This window comes from Vigna unguiculata, chromosome 3, assembly GCF_004118075.2.
Source record: "Vigna unguiculata cultivar IT97K-499-35 chromosome 3, ASM411807v1, whole genome shotgun sequence".
NCBI lineage: Eukaryota > Viridiplantae > Streptophyta > Magnoliopsida > Fabales > Fabaceae > Vigna > Vigna unguiculata.
Genome location: NC_040281.1, coordinates 5030419 through 5048708, shown reverse-complemented (window position 1 = coordinate 5048708; position 18290 = coordinate 5030419). Strand labels below are relative to the sequence as shown.

At 33.5% G+C, this 18290-nt stretch overlaps 2 protein-coding genes across 2 annotated transcripts; both read left to right on the top strand.

The window, feature by feature from the left end:
- Positions 1-2441: 2441 nt before the first annotated feature.
- On the top strand, positions 2442-10644 carry LOC114178942 (tRNA uridine 5-carboxymethylaminomethyl modification enzyme MnmG). The gene is made up of 13 exons (XM_028065098.1): positions 2442-2779; positions 2865-3016; positions 3629-3720; positions 4413-4526; positions 5991-6321; positions 6782-6961; positions 7150-7230; positions 7470-7688; positions 7818-7960; positions 8050-8216; positions 8887-9104; positions 9255-9347; positions 10202-10644. The coding sequence occupies exons 1-13, from the start codon at positions 2593-2595 to the stop codon at positions 10400-10402; spliced, it is 2178 nt and encodes a 725-aa protein (XP_027920899.1). The 5' UTR covers positions 2442-2592; the 3' UTR covers positions 10403-10644.
- Positions 10645-11105: 461 nt separating this feature from the next.
- On the top strand, positions 11106-12106 carry LOC114179827. Its single transcript, XM_028066293.1, has one exon. The coding sequence runs from the start codon at positions 11523-11525 to the stop codon at positions 11886-11888; it is 366 nt and encodes a 121-aa protein (XP_027922094.1). The 5' UTR covers positions 11106-11522; the 3' UTR covers positions 11889-12106.
- Positions 12107-18290: the final 6184 nt, after the last annotated feature.

Sequence of the window (18290 nt, the reverse complement as noted above, 5' to 3'; positions counted from 1 at the left end):
ACCATACTCTTAACAAATATAATTAATTTTAAATACTAAACATAAAAGATCTTTTTACTCTAATATTGATGTGTCTTTAGGTCATGGACTAGGGATGCTACAATGAATTTTTCAATATTGAATGTAAACTATAAGTACACATTTCCACCAAGTCTTAAGCGCATCTCTTTAAATATAAACAGGAGAAAAGATTATAGGTTTCTTATAGATTTTTCATAGATTTCGTGTGATGTGCTTGAAAACAATTCAACACGACAATACTTATCGGCCATTTTTGAAGGTGTTAAGGAGAGCAATTAATAATGCTCACTTCCGTGCATGGTTAGTGATATTGAAAAAACTTTATTGGAAGATACATTTAAACACAAGTATTATGTGTGAGTGTGATTGGAGCACGTGTTTGACATTTGCATTAGAAAAATCAAAAGAACATCATATGACGCATGTGTTTGAGAATGCCCATCCTTGCCATTCCTTCCATGAATTTTTCGGAGGTGTGCTAAAATAACTAATATAATAATATAATAGGTTAAAATATTTTATTGGTTCACTTTTTTTTTGTCTCAATTAGGTCCATATTTTTTAAAATGTGTTTTTCAGTATAGTGTTAACAGGTGTTAAGGTGTTAAAGGATCTGTCACGTTAGCTCCTCATTTCTTTTATTTTTTTTGAACTTTTTTGAATTTTTATTTTTTTTAAAAATTATTTATGTCATATGTCACGTCAGTATTATGTCACGTGTCAAATCAGTAAGGTCACATATGTCAAGTCATTATCTGAATCTCTATTTGATCCATATATTTGTTATTTTAATTTTATTTCGGTCCATAATTTTTTTAAAACTTTTCCAATTTCACCCCCTCCAAATTAAGACCAAATTTAAATTTTATATAAATTTCATAATTATATTTTTATTAAACATTTTAACAATATTAAGTTTATTTAAATTTATATTTTACATTAAACTTTGCTTATATTTTTTTTAAAATTTTTAAAATATTTATTTTAACTTGTTACAAAATTGTTTTAAATAATTTATATATAAATGTTAGAGTTGGTTTAAAAATAACAATTTTATAAATTTAAATATTAATTTTCAAACAATTTTGTAAAAATTAAAATAAATATATTTAAAATTTTAAAATAAATAAATAGAGTTCAATATAAAATTTAAATTTAAATAAACTTACTATCGTTAAAAATATGTCATAAAAATATTACTTATAATAAAAATATCATTATGATATTTATATAAAATTTAAATTTATTCTCAATTTGAGAGGATAAAATTGAAAATTAAAAACAAATGGACTGAAATGTAATTAAAATAATAAATATATAAACTAAATTGAGATTCAGATAATGACTTGACACGTGTCACCTTACTAACTTGACACGTGACACAATATTGACATGACACATGGTATGAATAATTTAAAAAAAAAATATTAGCTGACAAGTGACACATCTTTAACATCGTTAACACCATACTAACGAACTAGACCTAATTGTTACGCTTTTCAAAAATATAAACCTAATTGAGACTAAAAAAAATCTTAAAACCTATTTGAAATTTTAAAATAAAAACATGGACCAAGAAAATATATTAGCAACTATAATATAAAAAAAAGAGCACTATTGTTTTTTAATTTTCAAGTTCTTACCGGTTAATATTTGATAAAATGTAATTATTTTTTTATATATATATACATATATATATATATGTATATGTATATGTATATATGTATATGTATACATATACATATATACATATACATATATATATATATATATGTATATATATATATATATGTATATATATATATATATATATATATATATATATATATATATAAATAAAACGAACCGATTAATGAAAAGTATAGGTCATGAAGACCACAACATTTACCAAGACATCATCTAAATATTAAAAATCTGAAACAAGGATGATGTCATTAGCTCGAAACGAAGTCATTTCGACCCTTTTTCATGAAATAAATTAATATAGTAAATGAGATTAGACGTGTTTAACTAAATATCACCATAAATGACATATATTAGAAAATTCTAAAGTCGTTTAGACTAAGTATAACTTACATATTTATTCATTAATTATTATATAATTTTCTTTTATATTTTGCTGACTTAACGTGAAATGTATCTTATTATCTCGGCTATGTAAGAATAAAATATAATCTAATAAAATAAAGAAAATATTAAAATTGATTAATATTTTAAGAAAATATAATGGTATTGAGTAATTAACTCGTAAATTGAAATTGTTAACCTAACATGTTACAGAATTTGAGTCATAATAACTCACATTTAAAAGAATTATTATTTTACAGCGGTGCCACTTAAATAATTTTTTTATTGTGTAATCGGGATTTTTTTTAAATGTTAACATTTTTCAGTGTTTGGATAAGATAATTTAGAACCAAAAAAATACATTGTAATTCCCAGCGTAAAACTTGAACAGGAGAGAGAGAAGAAGGGAGCTGCCACTGAAAAACGCTTCACCGCCACCAGCCACTCAATCAGAGCCGTTCATCATAAATTTCCGCTTCCGTTTCTCCCTATCCAAATGCCACAATGGCAACGACGGCGTTAACTCTCCATCTCTGTCGCCTTGGCCGAAACTTATGCACAAAGCTCTTTCTTACTCCCTCCCCCGCTCTTCCCAACCCTCGCCGCGTCACTTTCCGCCGCAAGTTCCGTCGCCAAATATCATTCTCCTCCTCTTTCTCCCGTCGCTTCTGCGCCAGTTCTACCTCCCGAGGTACGCGAATTTCGTTTTTTCACGCCTGTTTGGCTTGGGAGTGTGTTGGAAACTGAAATTATTTGCTTGTTTGGATTTTGCAAAGTGGTGGATTGTGAGTCGGGAGTGGTGGATGAGAAATATGATGTGATTGTCGTTGGAGGAGGGCACGCTGGTTGCGAAGCCGCTCTTGCCTCTGCACGTTTGGGGGCGAGAACTCTTCTTCTTACTCTCAACATTGACCGAATTGCGTGGCAGGTTAGCATTTTACGCTTCTTTCAGTTATTGCTGTTCATGTTATGATTGTTAATGTTAGCAAATCTGTTCATGTCCTTTATAGACTCAGGCTAAACTTTTTTATACTCTTTACTAATTAGTAGTTATTATAGATATGAATTTTTAAGTAATAATTATTGTTATTGTTATATACAAAAGACATCCCTGGAGGCTCATAGGATACGATTGCGATGGGTAAAATAGAGAAAGGCGTTGGGATTTATCTGTGGTCGCAATGGCTAACTTGATCATAGCCCTCACTGTTAAGTTAACTGTAAAAATATAAGGTATAGTGAGTTGTCCCATGGGCTTGACTCTCTGTAGCAACTTTGCGGCATGTGTTGTCTTCTGCTGCATATTTTGTAACTTGAAAATGCAGCGTCCTTGTGCTAAAGATGTAGAGTGGACTGGTCATGTGCTTTATTTTTTGTGCTTGAAAGAAAATTACGTGTTTGCCATTTCTCCTGCATTTGCTTGCTTGCTGTGTATACACCCCTTCCTTACCTTTGATTTGGTTGAGCACAACTGGTTTTGTTGATGCATGGCTCAATCCCTAAATATTTAGAGTTTCTGATTGGGACGGGTTTGGTGCAGCCTTGCAATCCAGCTGTTGGTGGACCTGCAAAGTCCCAACTTGTTCATGAAGTGGATGCGCTAGGTGGTGAAATAGGGAAGATTGCTGATAGGTAATTTGGGGGAATCATATGCCCTCACTTATAGTTTTTTGCTACTTCATTCCCCTAGATTTTATGGATATAATTTTAACTGATAATTCGAAATTCTTCTTTTCAATCAAAGTATTGTTAACGTTTTTTTTTTCTATTGTTGGTTATAATTTGAAAACAAGAGTTGATAGGAAAATATTTTAAGTTAAGGGGAAAGTGGAAATAATGAGTCTTTTGGACTGTTGCAAGATGTTCTTATGTTTGTGTATTCAAAATTACACGAAGAGAGGATGGAATAAGAGCCTTGAGGTTCTTAATTGCTTTGTTAGAACTAAATAATGTGTGTACATATAGGAGAAGTGAGTTATTGACTTTGAATTTGATGTGATCTTCTATTGTGGCCCTGAGCCTCATGTACCTAAAGAAAGTCGGTCTCTTTTAAAGCATTAATTTATTTCGTTATAGTTATCTAGTTTTGCCCAAGAATTCACAACTCACTATATATAATTTTATCCATGATATTAATTTTTAATAAGTTCCACTACCATATGATGCACCTTTTAATATCACTATAGTATATATTTACTTTTGTTTCATGCTTTCTTCCTGAGATTCTTGAGTAATGTGTTTACAAAGAACTACATTTGGGATATAATAGAAGAGCAGTTTTTTTAGGTTTTGTGGCTTAAATACACTTTTCTATTTGTGTTCAGATGTTACTTACAAAAGCGTGTACTCAATGTCTCAAGAGGTCCTGCAGTTCGTGCATTACGAGCTCAGACTGATAAAAGGGAGTATGCCTGGCAAATGAAAAATGTAGTAGAAAGGCAAGTTCATAACCATAATATTTTTCCTTTTCTTTTGTTATTTGTATGATCTATTTTGCTATACTTAGCTTTTTGTCGCAATCAATCACATTTGCATGCAACAACCGAACGAGTCTTTTGCAGTAATATTTTTTCTTTGTAGGATTAGGGTTACTAATTCTCATAACTTTAGAAGCAATAACATAAACACCGCAGTAATAGTTATGGGAAATATTTAGTTTGTTCTATATAGTGAACTTGGCCAAGTTAACAGTCAACAAAGTAGAGTTATGACATACGTATGGCTGGTAGGGTAAAACAAATATTTGGGATGAAATAATTTTTTAAAACCCTAGTTATAAAAAGGGCTGCGGACATTGCCCTCAATCCTTTGTTAGTCCTGCATGTGGACTGGCTTTTCCTTAGATGATATTATGTAGATGGTGAATCTAGTACTTCTGCTCCAAGCCCTAGCTCCTAAAAAAGGACTAATAATCTGTAATAGTCCTAATATCTTAACATGCAAGATACATGACCTTCTAATTTGGAAGTTTAATAACTAGCTAGACTGGTGGAAGAGGTAGCAATTTGGTTCCTTGATCTCTCCAAATTTATTCTGGCCCTGTGTGATCTTTCTTCACCTACGATGCACGAGTATTGGATACAACATGTATCCAACACAACGATTCATTTCATCTTGTAAAATATAGGATACAATACATTTAGATACACATATATATAGTTCACAAAATTAAATAAATCTTATTGTAATTCTTTTAAGAGACTGTATTAAAATTGAAAATCATTATTAAGTATTATCCAATTCAAATTTATGAAACTCAAATGTATATACAAATTATAGTTTTATACAAACAAATGGTGAGAGTTGCTTCTATCAACATTTGTTGTCATAGCAGTTGTTTTTTTAATTAAATGGCAGTCAAATATCAATTTCTAAAAATGATTTCATGGAACAAATCTCAAAGATTACATATTTCATGTATGTTTAATGTTTAGAAATATATAAAAAATAAAAAATTATGATATATACTAGTGGAATGTTATATATGAAGCTATTTTAGGAGAAATGGGTCGGGGTGTGGGATCCTTGGTACGTCTTTGTCTTATTTCACATACGTAATAAATAAGAGCCAGATCCTCACTGATCAAGTCTTTTGTTGGATTAAGGTTTTACCCAAAGGACAATGAGAATTTGTAATACAGGAGTACTAGTTGTACCAAAAAGCAACAGTTCTAACTTACAAGCACGCTTTTGACTTAAATTAAGCACTATTTTATTTTTAATTACTGACGCTCAACAGATATGTATTTTTAAACGTATCTAAGTGTATTTGTGTCTGATATGTCCTGACACATATGTTGGCCTGATGAACGTTTTGGTGCATCACAGATCTTCACATGTTATATGCCTTTGTCTTGTTTGTTACTTTCCATCAAATTTTGCTTGGACTTTATTTTTTGCAGCACTCCAAACCTTTCTATTCGAGAGGCTATGGTCACAGATATTTTACTTGGGAAGAATGATAACGTGGAAGGTGTTTGTACATTTTTTGGAATGAAGTTCTATGCTCCGTCTATCATTCTTACAACAGGAACATTTATGAGTGGTAAAATTTGGGTTGGTCGAACTTCTATGCCAGCAGGACGAGCTGGCGAGTCCGCTTCACTTGGATTAACAGAAAACCTACAGCGACTTGGTTTTGAAACTGATCGGTTGAAAACTGGAACCCCAGCCCGAGTGGACATTCGCACTGTAAATTTCTCAGTATTAGAACCACAGCATGGAGATCAAGAGGTTTGTCCATTTAAACCTATCAGTAGGTTAATTTGATTCAATTTTGGTTCAAATCAGGCTTTGTTTTGTAGTTTGCAAATGATTTTTTTCTGGACTCAGTCCAATTGTCACTTCTGATCATGTTAATCTGTTACTTCATACAACCTAAAGGCTCTAGTAATTTTCTATCTGGAGAATATGTCTACCAGCCACCAGTTGGGCATGATCCAAGATGTTTCTTAAGTTAACACTCGGATTGCCTTGATTGATAATAATATTTAGCTTAGCAATAATTTCAGCTCTGAAAACAATAATACCGAGTTCAAACAAATCATGACACGAAAAAATAGAAGTTTACTTTTCCTCCACTGCTGAAAAGATAACAATAATACTGAGTTGCTAACTGCTTGTAATCTGTAATTAAAGGCATTTACTCTAACAAAAAGGTAGTGTTTCCCCAGTGTATCTTCATAATTGGCAGGTCAGCTGGTTTAGTTTTGATCCTGAGGTCCATATTGAAAGAGAACAGATGTGCTGCTACCTAACTCGTACAACAAGTACAACCCATCAGATAATACGAGAGAACTTACATGAGACTCCCACTTATGGCGGATGGGTAGAAGCCAAAGGACCTAGATACTGTCCTTCAATAGAAGATAAGGTGTGCTTAAAAACAGTTACCCTGGCTTTGTTTATTCCAGTTTAATATCTTTATGTACAGAACTATATTAATTCAATCCATACTCCTAATAAACTTGAAACATTTAGAAAAATGGGTCTGAAGCATCAGATGAACTATACTGGAATCGTTTGTATTATTTCCTGATGTGATATATTGTTCACTTTTAGATTGTAAGATTTCATGATAAAGAGTCCCATCAAATATTTCTTGAACCTGAGGGTCGAAATGTGCCTGAGCTCTATGTGCAGGTAAGTTATACTTTTGTATACTCTTATTACCCACTTTTCTGTTATCTGAATGGAACTTGACATTTCTTTTGTAAGCATGGATTGGTAATGCTAATGGCTTGTCTCAGCTCCTTTTTATCAAGAGGAGTACTGTCCTCCAATTCTACTCTTTTGTGTTCTTTGAAATTAGTATAGATGAAATATGGACTTCTACTTACAAAGAGTTGAAGTTTATATGGTTAATGCTTTCTATCTTATAGGGGTTCTCAACGGGTTTGCCGGAGAGACTACAATTACCTTTGCTGAGAACTTTACCTGGACTTGAGAAGTGTTCAATGTTGAGGCCTGCATACGCTGTGGAATATGATTATTTACCTGCTCATCAATGTGCTAGGTCTCTAATGACAAAGAAAATTCAAGGATTGTTCTTCTCTGGTCAGATAAATGGAACTACAGGCTATGAAGAAGCTGCTGCACAGGTATCATAATTCATTTGTGATTTTTTCAGTGTTGTGAATTGTGTGAGTTGTATCATGTGTTGGTATTTCTTGGCTATCTGAGCTTCCCGTTAATCTAGCAAGCTTTCAACCCTCTATGCTATTGTTTAGGGCATTATTTCTGGTATCAATGCTGCTAGACATGCAGATGATAAGCCACTTATTGTTCTTGAGAGGGAGAGCAGTTATATAGGAACATTAATTGATGATCTAGTAACCAAGGACCTGCGAGAGCCTTACCGTGTGTTAACCAGGTAAGCTAACCGAATATAACATTTATGTTGCTTTATTCTGTCTCTTCTTTCTTGACATATAAATTGAAATTTTTCCTTCCTCATGTTAGCCGCTCAGAGCATCGGTTACTCTTGAGATCCGATAATGCTGATAGCCGTCTCACACCTTTGGGTCATGAAATAGGATTGATAGATGATAGACGCTGGAAACTGTACCAGGATAAGCAAGCTCGGATTTCTGGGGAAAAGAAGCGATTGAAAAGTGTCCGGATTTCAGGTAGGTTTGCCCACTATTTTTGGGTGGCAACTCATTCTTGGAAGGTGTTTCTTGGACTGAAAGAAATTTTATGAGTTTGGGGAAACAAGATGGCAACATCTAAGCATAATAACAAAGTTTTTTAAATGTTGATACTTCTCAAGTCAAATTAAATTGTTGGCCTAGCTTTTGTTGTTCAATTCTATTATTTTGAAAAAATTTCTTAAAAATATTTTAATAAATTGACAGGAAATGATGGTTGACTGTTCTGTCCACTCCCTTCATTTCCCTATAATCTTTGACTAAAAAATTGTAATACCCATGTAATGTTGTATTAATAACAACAGAGGGGATTTTGTAAATTGGGAGCTTTTAATCTTCACTCTTCTGCACTTTATACGGTCACAATATTTTACGCAAGGATTACAATTTAAAATGTAACCAAACTACTTTTAATATAGTCGGGTAGATACTTCACACTAGTGTTAGTAGAAGTCCAAGTTGTTTGTGATTACTACTATTCATCCTTTAGGAAAATAAAATGTTTTCTTATATAGTTGGAGTACATCATTATATTTGTACTGATTTTCCATCGATGTATGCTTCCCTTCAAATACTTACTCTGATAGATTATGTAGAGATTTTGTTTGGCTAATTATCAATTATCGCTACTCCCCAATTTTCTCATCAGGAGGGGATTTGGCTGCTGAAGTCACTAGTCTATCTGGTCAGCCCGTGAAGGACTCTTCGACATTAGAAAGCCTTCTTAAGAAACCACACATAGAATATGAAATTCTTGACAAGCATGGTTTTGGCGACAAAAGCTTATCAAGAATGGAGAAAGAATGTGTTGAGATTGATATAAAGTACGAAGGTTTCATCTTGCGTCAGCAAAGCCAACTTCAACAGGTATGTATTACACTTGTGAATGAGCAAAAGTGAATACCATTTTTCTCTTTGTTGACCTCTAAATACCAAATCATTTTAATTTTTACACATTTTAGAAATTCAGCTGTGTATATAATTCAAATTTCATTGTTATGATGGATTTACATCTAGTTGGTTGCTCAACACCATAGACCACTTCCCGAAGACTTGGATTACTATGCAATGACAACATTATCTCATGAAGCTCGCGAAAAACTTTCCAAGGTTTGTAAGTTATATAACTTCATCAGTATAGATATTTGGTTCATTACTTGTATGTTCGGTTGGGAGGAAAGAAATAGAGTGATAGAGAAAAGAAAAGAGGAGAAAGAGGTAAGAAAGAATATAAAGAGGTTGTTTGGTTGAAAAGAAATTATGTGAAATTTACTTTTTTCTTTTAAAATGGTTCAATTTACTTTAATGATTTTTATTTATTATTATTTTACCAAATATTTCACATTATTAGATATTGATTTTGTTCCTTATTATTGTATGTCTTCTTCGTTATAAATAAGATTACTCATGTGTGTATGCAACACATTAAATTCGATGTTCCTTTTCATTTTCTCTTTTCTCAACATAGTACCTATTTTGTCACTAATCTTTTCAAATGTTAAAGATTAGATTACTAAGCATCTAAATTTACTAAATGGGTTCCCACCATAAATGAGTTGAGTTGGTACACATACTTTATTTTATTTTTTTAAATTACGGAGGCCTTGATTGATAGTGACATGGTGCTCCACATAAATATACCTCATGCACCGGTGCTTGTAGAAACACGTACTCGTCGTCATACAGAATACGGTACGAACTTAATAGGCACAGGTGTCTATGCGGAAGATGCATGGATAAAAGCGACATTGGAGCTTTGGAGATGCCCTTATGAAATTGATTAAGGAGCAATTTTTATTTTGTAGCATCAAGGAAAGTTTAGTACAATTTATTAAATAGTTTTTATAATTTAACTGTTACATGTATATACTTTTCGGTGAGTGTAAGACCATAGGTTATTAAATATTCTCTATAATGCAACTTTCTCTCTTGTACTTGCGACAATGTTATCTCAATGATTTCAGGTTAGGCCTCAAACCATTGGTCAGGCAACCAGAGTAGGTGGGGTGAGCCCCGCTGATATCACTGCTCTACTCATTGTGCTCGAAACCAGACGGAGGAAAGCTCAAGAACAGAGGAGGCACAAAATGATGAATGCCGTTCAAGCAAATAACCAAGTTGAGATGCCTGAAGTTTCTTTGACTGAAAAAGTAAGCTCTGGGTAAGTTTTCACGTCATGTTGATACCTTACCATTCTACCAATTTTGATATTCAGTGTGCCACATTATATATGTGATATAAAGGCTGCAAAATCAGTGTCGTAGATTTATAGATTAACAGAAAGGATTGGATAGAAAGGGAAAGAAACTTATTGTATTTTTGTACTACATTTGACAATTCGATCCGATTGATAATATTTAAACAAATTATTTGTTGACATAAATGTCAATCTTTTTTGTTTTTTAAAGTAGATGTACCCTTTTAGTTTATGAACTTTTTCTTGATTTGGATTTTGGTCCACACTTTAAAAGTAGGTCTCAATATATTCCATTCATGTAGAGTTTAACCGATGTAATTTGTTTGCTCGGTATTTGTTAAAGCATTGAGCCTATTATTTTCAATTATTGAAGTATTATTTTGCATTCAAAGTTTGTAAGAAATTATACATTATTGCTTATTTTATCCTTTTATTATCCGCCTACCAGGGGTGGTGGGGGAACCAACGAGGAAACTGAACTTGTAGTATCTATCTTGTACTAAATTTTAATGAATAAAATTGTTCCTATCAGTTAAAGAAAAATATCTTTTACAACCCAACTTCTTTAAGAAAACACTACTAATTTTTTCAGTAATAATAATAATATTATTATTATTTTTATTATTATTGTTATTGTTATTATTATTATTGCCGTGTGCTAATACCTTGTCAATTTTGGGTATTTTGTATGCATAAACATAACATAACATGTATAAAGAATGAGTTTTCAATTTGAAATAGTAGCATACAAACCATCTCTAACCTCAACTTGGATAACCATAATTGGAACCCGCTTCCCTCTCTCTTTCTTTGTCTTCGTGGGCGTGTTCGTTCTAATCGATAACAGCATTTTAGGTAGGTTAACAAACTTTTGAACACGCCTTCCATTTGAGAAAAATTCCCATTCTCAGGCTTCCCTGCAACTGCTACACCAGAAGAAATCAGAACAGGGCACCTCAAATGCAACCTGCTTCCTACCCCATGCCACCCCAATGTTCTTCCCTCCAACATTAACCCCTCACCACTGCTTAAAATGGACGAAGATAAAGAGGAAATCGTGAATATTTGAACATTATTCCTAAACACAAATGTCTGTGGCTGATCCTAGTGCTGGACGCACGTTCATATGGATCATAACTGGTGTTTTGTTCATGTCTATAGTGGCAGGAGGTGCATGCCTTGTGGCATACATGCTCCTTCCTGAATCAGAAACATCATCCTCTTGGATACCAGAAATAGGGGTGGCATTGGTTTGCCTACCATGGTTCTTTTGGTTGCTCACCTTCGTTTACAGAGTCTTGTCAAGAGCTTTTGGATGTAGAGTTAGCCTCGCCGGAGTTGGAAGTGCAGATGTGGAGGTCGCATCTCGGGCAAAAGCTGGTAACCTAAACAGGGATTCATCCATTGCCTCACACGAGAGTGAAATGGCACTTGCAAAATCTATGGCCTCATGATCATCATCATTGTCTTCGACTTTGCATGCATGCATGCATATATCCTTCTTTATAGCCTTTACATTTTCTTTTACGTTAACCTTCTCTGGCAATGTTGGAATATGCGAGGGATCCATGCATGCATGCATGCATGTCCTATTCACATGTCGATGACAGATACTTTTCACTCGAAACTCTATTTTTCTTTTTCATGTATATAGCTTTTAGGAAACTTTTGACATGGGTTTATATATATATATATATATATATATATATATATATATATGAATTTCAACTAGACTTCTTTTTGTAGTTCTTATCGGTTCATTAGTATCTCTTCCTGTTAGCAAAAGTTTAAGATTGTTTCTGTTCTCTCCCTTCTTTTCTCTTGTTTTTCATTCATTTTGATTTAGTATGTTTCAAGGGGGACAAACACGAACAAATGTTCATTTGTGTAACTGCAACTTCAATTTTCATTAACAGAAAGATGCATATGCAGTTGCGCCACTGGACTAAATGTTAGATATTTATTCTGTTTAATTTAAATTGCTGATTTGTTAAATAAGAGGTCAGTTACTGACCGGATATTTAGGAATAGAGCTAATTTTTAGCTCTCATTAGTTTTGCAGTTACTTCAACCCACGTTTCCTGCGTGAAATCAGTGGGTGGGTTATTTTTTCTGTTTCTATGTCATTATAAATCTGTATTATTGTTTATATTTGAATAACAGAATACAGAGATCATTTTTTCAAAAAGCTGTTACCTGTCTTGTGTTCACATTTGGTATCAGAGCCCCTTCATAGGGGCCTGAACCAGAACCAATATCGGAGTGAGAGAAATAGTAAGTGACGGGTTAAAACCAAACGCTGGGAGAGTGTGAGAGAGACACCAGAAGTAAGGGGTTTAAACCAAACAGTGGGTGAGTGTTAGAGAGACACAGCGAGTGAAATCATCAAAGAAAAGCAATGGCAGATTCTAGCAAATATGTGCAACCTGCTATTCCCAAATTCGACGGGCACTATGATCATTGGGCCAAGTTGATGGAAAATTTCTTACATTCAAAGGAGTATTGGCATTTGGTGGAACATGGAATTGCAGACATTGCTGACAAAACAAGTGCATCAGAAGCTGAACTGAGGTCACAGGAGGAACAAAAGCTAAAGGATTTGAAGATAAAAAATTATCTCTATCAAGCAATTGATAGAGAAATTTTGGACACTATCCTCAATGATGAAACATCCAAGAATATATGGGACTCAATGAAGCAGAAATATCAAGGATCAACTCGGCTAAAACGAGCACAATTGCAAGCTCTGCGCAAAGATTTTGAGTTGTTACAAATGAAGGATGGTGAATCTGTGAACTCTTATTTTGCCCGAACTCTGAAGATTGCTAAGAGCATGAAAGCATGCGGTGAAAACATGCAAGAAAGTGTTATTACCGCAAAAATCCTGAGATCAATGACAACGAAATTTAATTATGTGGTATGCTCAGTAGAAGAATCCAACAACATGGATAACATGACGATTGATGAACTCCAAAGTAGCCTCTTAGTTCATGAACAAATAATGATGTTGGCTACAGATGAAGAGCAAGTGATGCAGGCGGTGACAGAAGACAAAAGTTGGAGAGGCAGAGGAAGAGGAAGAAGCAGAGGCTCCTTCAGAGGAAGAGGTAGAGGAAGACAATCATTCAACAAAGCAGAAGTTGAATGCTTCAAATGTCACAAACTAGGACACTTTCAATATGAATGTCCTATGTGGGAGAAGAAGGCAAATTATGCTGAAGTAGAAGACAAGGAGGAACAAGAGGATGAGCTCTTGTTAATGGCATCCACAAATTCCATGAAAGGAAAGCATAATGAGTGGTTTTTAGATTCTGGGTGTAGTAACCACATGAGTGATAACAAAAATTGGTTCACACAATTAGATGAAGAATTTTGACATCGAGTAAAACTAGGCAATGATACACGCATTGCTGTGATGGGAAAAGGCAGCGTTCGGTTGGTGGTGAGTGGTGTCACGCATGTGATATCTCATGTCCATTACGTTCCTGAACTCAAAAATAATTTATTGAGTTTAGGACAACTTCAAGAAAAAGGCCTGTCTATAAATATTCAACACAACAAGTGCACTATTATGCATCCTAAAAGAGGGCAGATTATGGAGGTTAACATGAGCAGTAGCAGAATGTTTGTGCTGACAGCAACCATGGTTTCAGTAAATACTACATGCTTTCAGGCAACACTAGAACAAAATTCTCAACTATGGCACAATCGGTTGGGTCATTTAAGCTATGATGGCTTAAAAACTCTTGTTTCAAAACAACTGGTGAACGGGTTGCCATCTATCACTACGCCCCAAGATCTGTGCACACATTGTCTTGCTGGAAAACAACACCGCCATGCTATGCCAAAGAAGAGCTTATGGAGAGCATCGAAAAAATTGCAGTTGGTTCATGCTGATTTATGTGGTCCTATTCAACCTCCATCATGCAGCAACAAGAAATACTTCCTGAGTTTTATTGATGATATGTCCCGTAAAACTTGGGTGTATTTTTTGAATGAGAAGTCAGAAACTTTTTCTTGTTTTAAAAGTTTCAAATCATTGGTGGAAAAGGAAGCTGGAGACAACATTCTTTGCTTACGGACAGATAGAGGAGGTGAATTCAATTCTAACTCTTTTTCTGAATTTTGCAAGAATCAAGGCATACAGAGACAATTGACAGCAACTTATAGTCCTCAGCAAAACGGAGTTGCTGAGAGGAAAAATAGAACCATCATGAATATGGTTCGGTCAATGCTAATAGGAAGAAATGTTCCCAAAAGATTTTGGCCAGAGGCAACAAAATGGTGTGTACATATTCTAAATAGATGTCCTACCACTGCAGTGTAAGACAAAACCCCCGAGGAAGCTTGGAGTGGAATAAAGCCTTCTGTTTCTTATTTTCGAGTGTTTGGATGTATAGCTCATGTACATACACCAGATCAACAACGAGTCAAATTGGATGGCAAGAGTAAACGATGTATTCTTCTTGGAGTGAGTGATGAATCCAAGGCCTATAGACTGTTTGATCCAATAAATCAAAAAATCATCATTAGTAGAGATGTCATATTTGAAGAAGAAAAAACCTGGGATTGGGAACAACATGACAAAACCAGTCAAAGCACAACTTTGGACTGGAGTGAAAATACAACACAGAACAGTGATATTGAGGAGCAAATTGATCAGACAGCAGTAGAATTTTCTGGGCAGCCAACAGTGGAAAATATGAATGAAGGTAATACTGAAATTAACACTGATGAAATACAGATTGAATCGCATCTTCCACAGGTTGATACTTTGATTGAAGGGAGGGCTAGAAGATGTAGAAGAGATCCAGTTTGGATGATTGATTATGAAAAGGGAGAAGGCTTATCAGATGAAGACAGTGAAAATGCAATGATGATGATAGAAGATGATCCAGTGACATTTGAAGAAGCTGTCAAAAGTAAAACTTGGCGGGATGCAATGGAGAGAGAGATGGAGGCCATAGAAAAGAACAAAACATGGGAGTTAACAGATTTGCCAATAGGAGTTAAGCCAATTGGAGTCAAATGGATATTCAAAACCAAACTCAAAGAAAATGGAGAAATTGACAAGTTCAAAGCTAGGTTGGTGGCCAAAGGGTATGCACAACAATATGGGGTGGACTATACATAAGTTTTTGCACCAGTGGCCAAGATGGATACCATACGTATTATTCTTTCGACAGCAGCTCAATATGGCTGGAACATTTTTCAACTAGATGTGAAGAGCGCATTTTTGCATGGGGATCTCAATGAGGAAATATTCGTACAGCAGCCTACTGGGTTTGTGAAGACTGGCAAAGAAGAAAAGGTATACAAGCTGAAAAAGGCCCTATATGGACTCAAACAAGCACCAAGAGCTTGGTACAACAAGATAGAAACATACTTCACGAACAATGGCTTTGAAAGGTGTTTTTGTGAACACACATTGTTCACAAAATCAAAGGGAGGTAACAATTTAATTGTGAGCCTATATGTAGATGATTTAATATATACCGGAAATGATGAGAATATGTGTGATGATTTTAGAAGTTCTATGATGACAGAATTTGATATGTCAGATTTAGGAAGAATGAGGTATTTCCTTGGATTAGAAATATTGCAAAATACACATGGAATTTTTGTGTGTCAAAGGAAGTATGTTCATGATGTATTGTCACGTTTTGGTATGAAGGACTGCAATGCAGTGAAAAATCCCATTGTACCAGGTACAAAACTGTCAAGGAATGATGCAGGACCCAAAGTGGATGCTACTCTATTCAAACAAGTGGTTGGAAGCCTTATGTACTTGACTACTACACGACCAGATCTAATGTATGGGGTGAGTTTAATTAGCAGATTTATGACCAATCCTACAGAGAATCACTGGCTTGCTGCTAAAAGAATACTGAGATATTTAAAAGGCACTGCAGAATTTGGAATATACTACAAGAAAGGGGAGAGTACTAGCATAGTAGGCTATACAGATAGTGACTTTGCTGGAGATATTGATGATAGAAAAAGTACATCTGGATTTGTATTTTTTTTAGGATCTGGACCTGTTTCTTGGTCATCCAAAAAACAACCAGTGGTAACTTTATCCACGACTGAAGCAGAATATATAGCAGCTGCATCATGTGCTTGTCAAAGTATATGGATTAAGAGAATTATGGAGACTCTTGGCCTCAAAATTCAGAGTAAAGTTCTAGTGTTATGTGATAGTAATTCAGCTATTCAATTGTCCAAAAATCCAGTCTTCCATGGAAGGAGTAAACATATAGATATAAGATTTTATTTCTTAAGAGATCTGGTCAAAGATGGAAGCATTGAACTAAGTCACTGCAACACCCAGAATCAAATCGCCGACATAATGACCAAGCCTTTAAAGCTAGAGCAATTCATAAAACTCAGGAGAATGTTAGGCGTGGTTGAAGCATATGAAGTAAACTAAATGCTCTCTTTGACATTTAGTTTAAGGGAGGGAATGTTAGATATTTATTCTGTTTAATTTAAATTGCTGATTTGTTAAATAAGAGGTCAGTTACTGACCGAATATTTAGGAATAGAGCTAATTTTTAGCTCTCATTAGTTTTGCAGTTACTTCAACCCACGTTTCCTGCGTGAAATCAGTGGGTGGGTTATTTTTTCTGTTTCTATGTCATTATAAATCTGTATTATTGTTTATATTTGAATAACAGAATACAGAGATCATTTTTTCAAAAAGCTGTTACCTGTCTTGTGTTCACACTAATGAACACCAAAGAAACAAATGGAAACGAATTAATCCAAATTTCATTATATGCCTAATTTATTTTATCTTCTTCTGAACCAAAGTTTCATCGTTGCTGCAATATCATTCATGATATTAAATCCTTCAAAACCACGATTCCGAAGTAAAGATTGGAGACCATCTCACAATTTGGTTTATGTTCCCCTTTTCCTGTTCAATTTATATATATATATATATATATATATATATATATATATATATATATAACGATAACTATAAACCGTTAATTCTAAGTAACTCACAAATTAATTAAACTTTTCTTAATTACTTTTTTTCTCTGGTTTAATGTGTCGGATATTCATCTGGTTTGCTCTATACATCTAATTACCTAATTTATTATTGTGAGATAAATAGTTTAAGCTCGGCAAAACTTTCTTTTAACATGATTTCCAAATAACCTCTTTTATAACCAATAATAACTAAAATAAGCATCTCACACATTAACCCGTCAAAATTTGATGACTTAAGTAACATTTTCAACTCACATGTTAACTTTATTATATTATATAATTTAAAAATATAAATATGTAATAGTTTTGTAATTTAACTTATTAAAATATATAAGTTCAATTTTAATTAATTAGAATAGTATAACCTGTGGTGGGCGGTGTCAGATTACTTTTTTACAATTCTAAAACTCTTAATAATACTAATATTTTGAATTCTTTTTTAAAGTTATTATTATCTTTTTGATCCTTTTTTATCTTTAATTATGTTCTTGAATTTTGTCTTAAAAAATTTTAATCATCACATTGAGTTCTTCTTCTTGATTTTCATTTTCTAAATTTTCTTAATTTCTTTATAACTCATTGTTTTCATTAATTTCTTGAATTGATTATTTTTATTCTTTTTGTTTATTTATTATTCTTTTATTGAATTTTATTTTCTCAATTTTTTTGATTTTTTTAAAGTTTTTATTAACTTTTTAAATTGTTTTTGAAACTTAAGGAGTTCTTCTCTTAAAGTTTTTAAATTCTTTTTCTTGAATTCTATTTTATCGCTTTTTAAAAACAAATTTAACTCTTCAGTTTAATTATCTTATTGAATTACTTATTTTTACATTTTTTAACTTATTGTTCTTTTCTTG

Coding starts and splice junctions, on each gene's coding strand:
- LOC114178942 (XM_028065098.1), top strand. CDS start 2,593: ATGGCAACGACGGCGTTAACTCTCCATCTCTGTCGCCTTGGCCGAAAC. Junction 2,780..2,864: donor CGCCAGTTCTACCTCCCGAG/GTACGCGAATTT, acceptor GATTTTGCAAAG/TGGTGGATTGTGAGTCGGGA. Junction 4,527..5,990: donor ATGAAAAATGTAGTAGAAAG/GCAAGTTCATAA, acceptor TATTTTTTGCAG/CACTCCAAACCTTTCTATTC.
- LOC114179827 (XM_028066293.1), top strand. CDS start 11,523: ATGTCTGTGGCTGATCCTAGTGCTGGACGCACGTTCATATGGATCATA.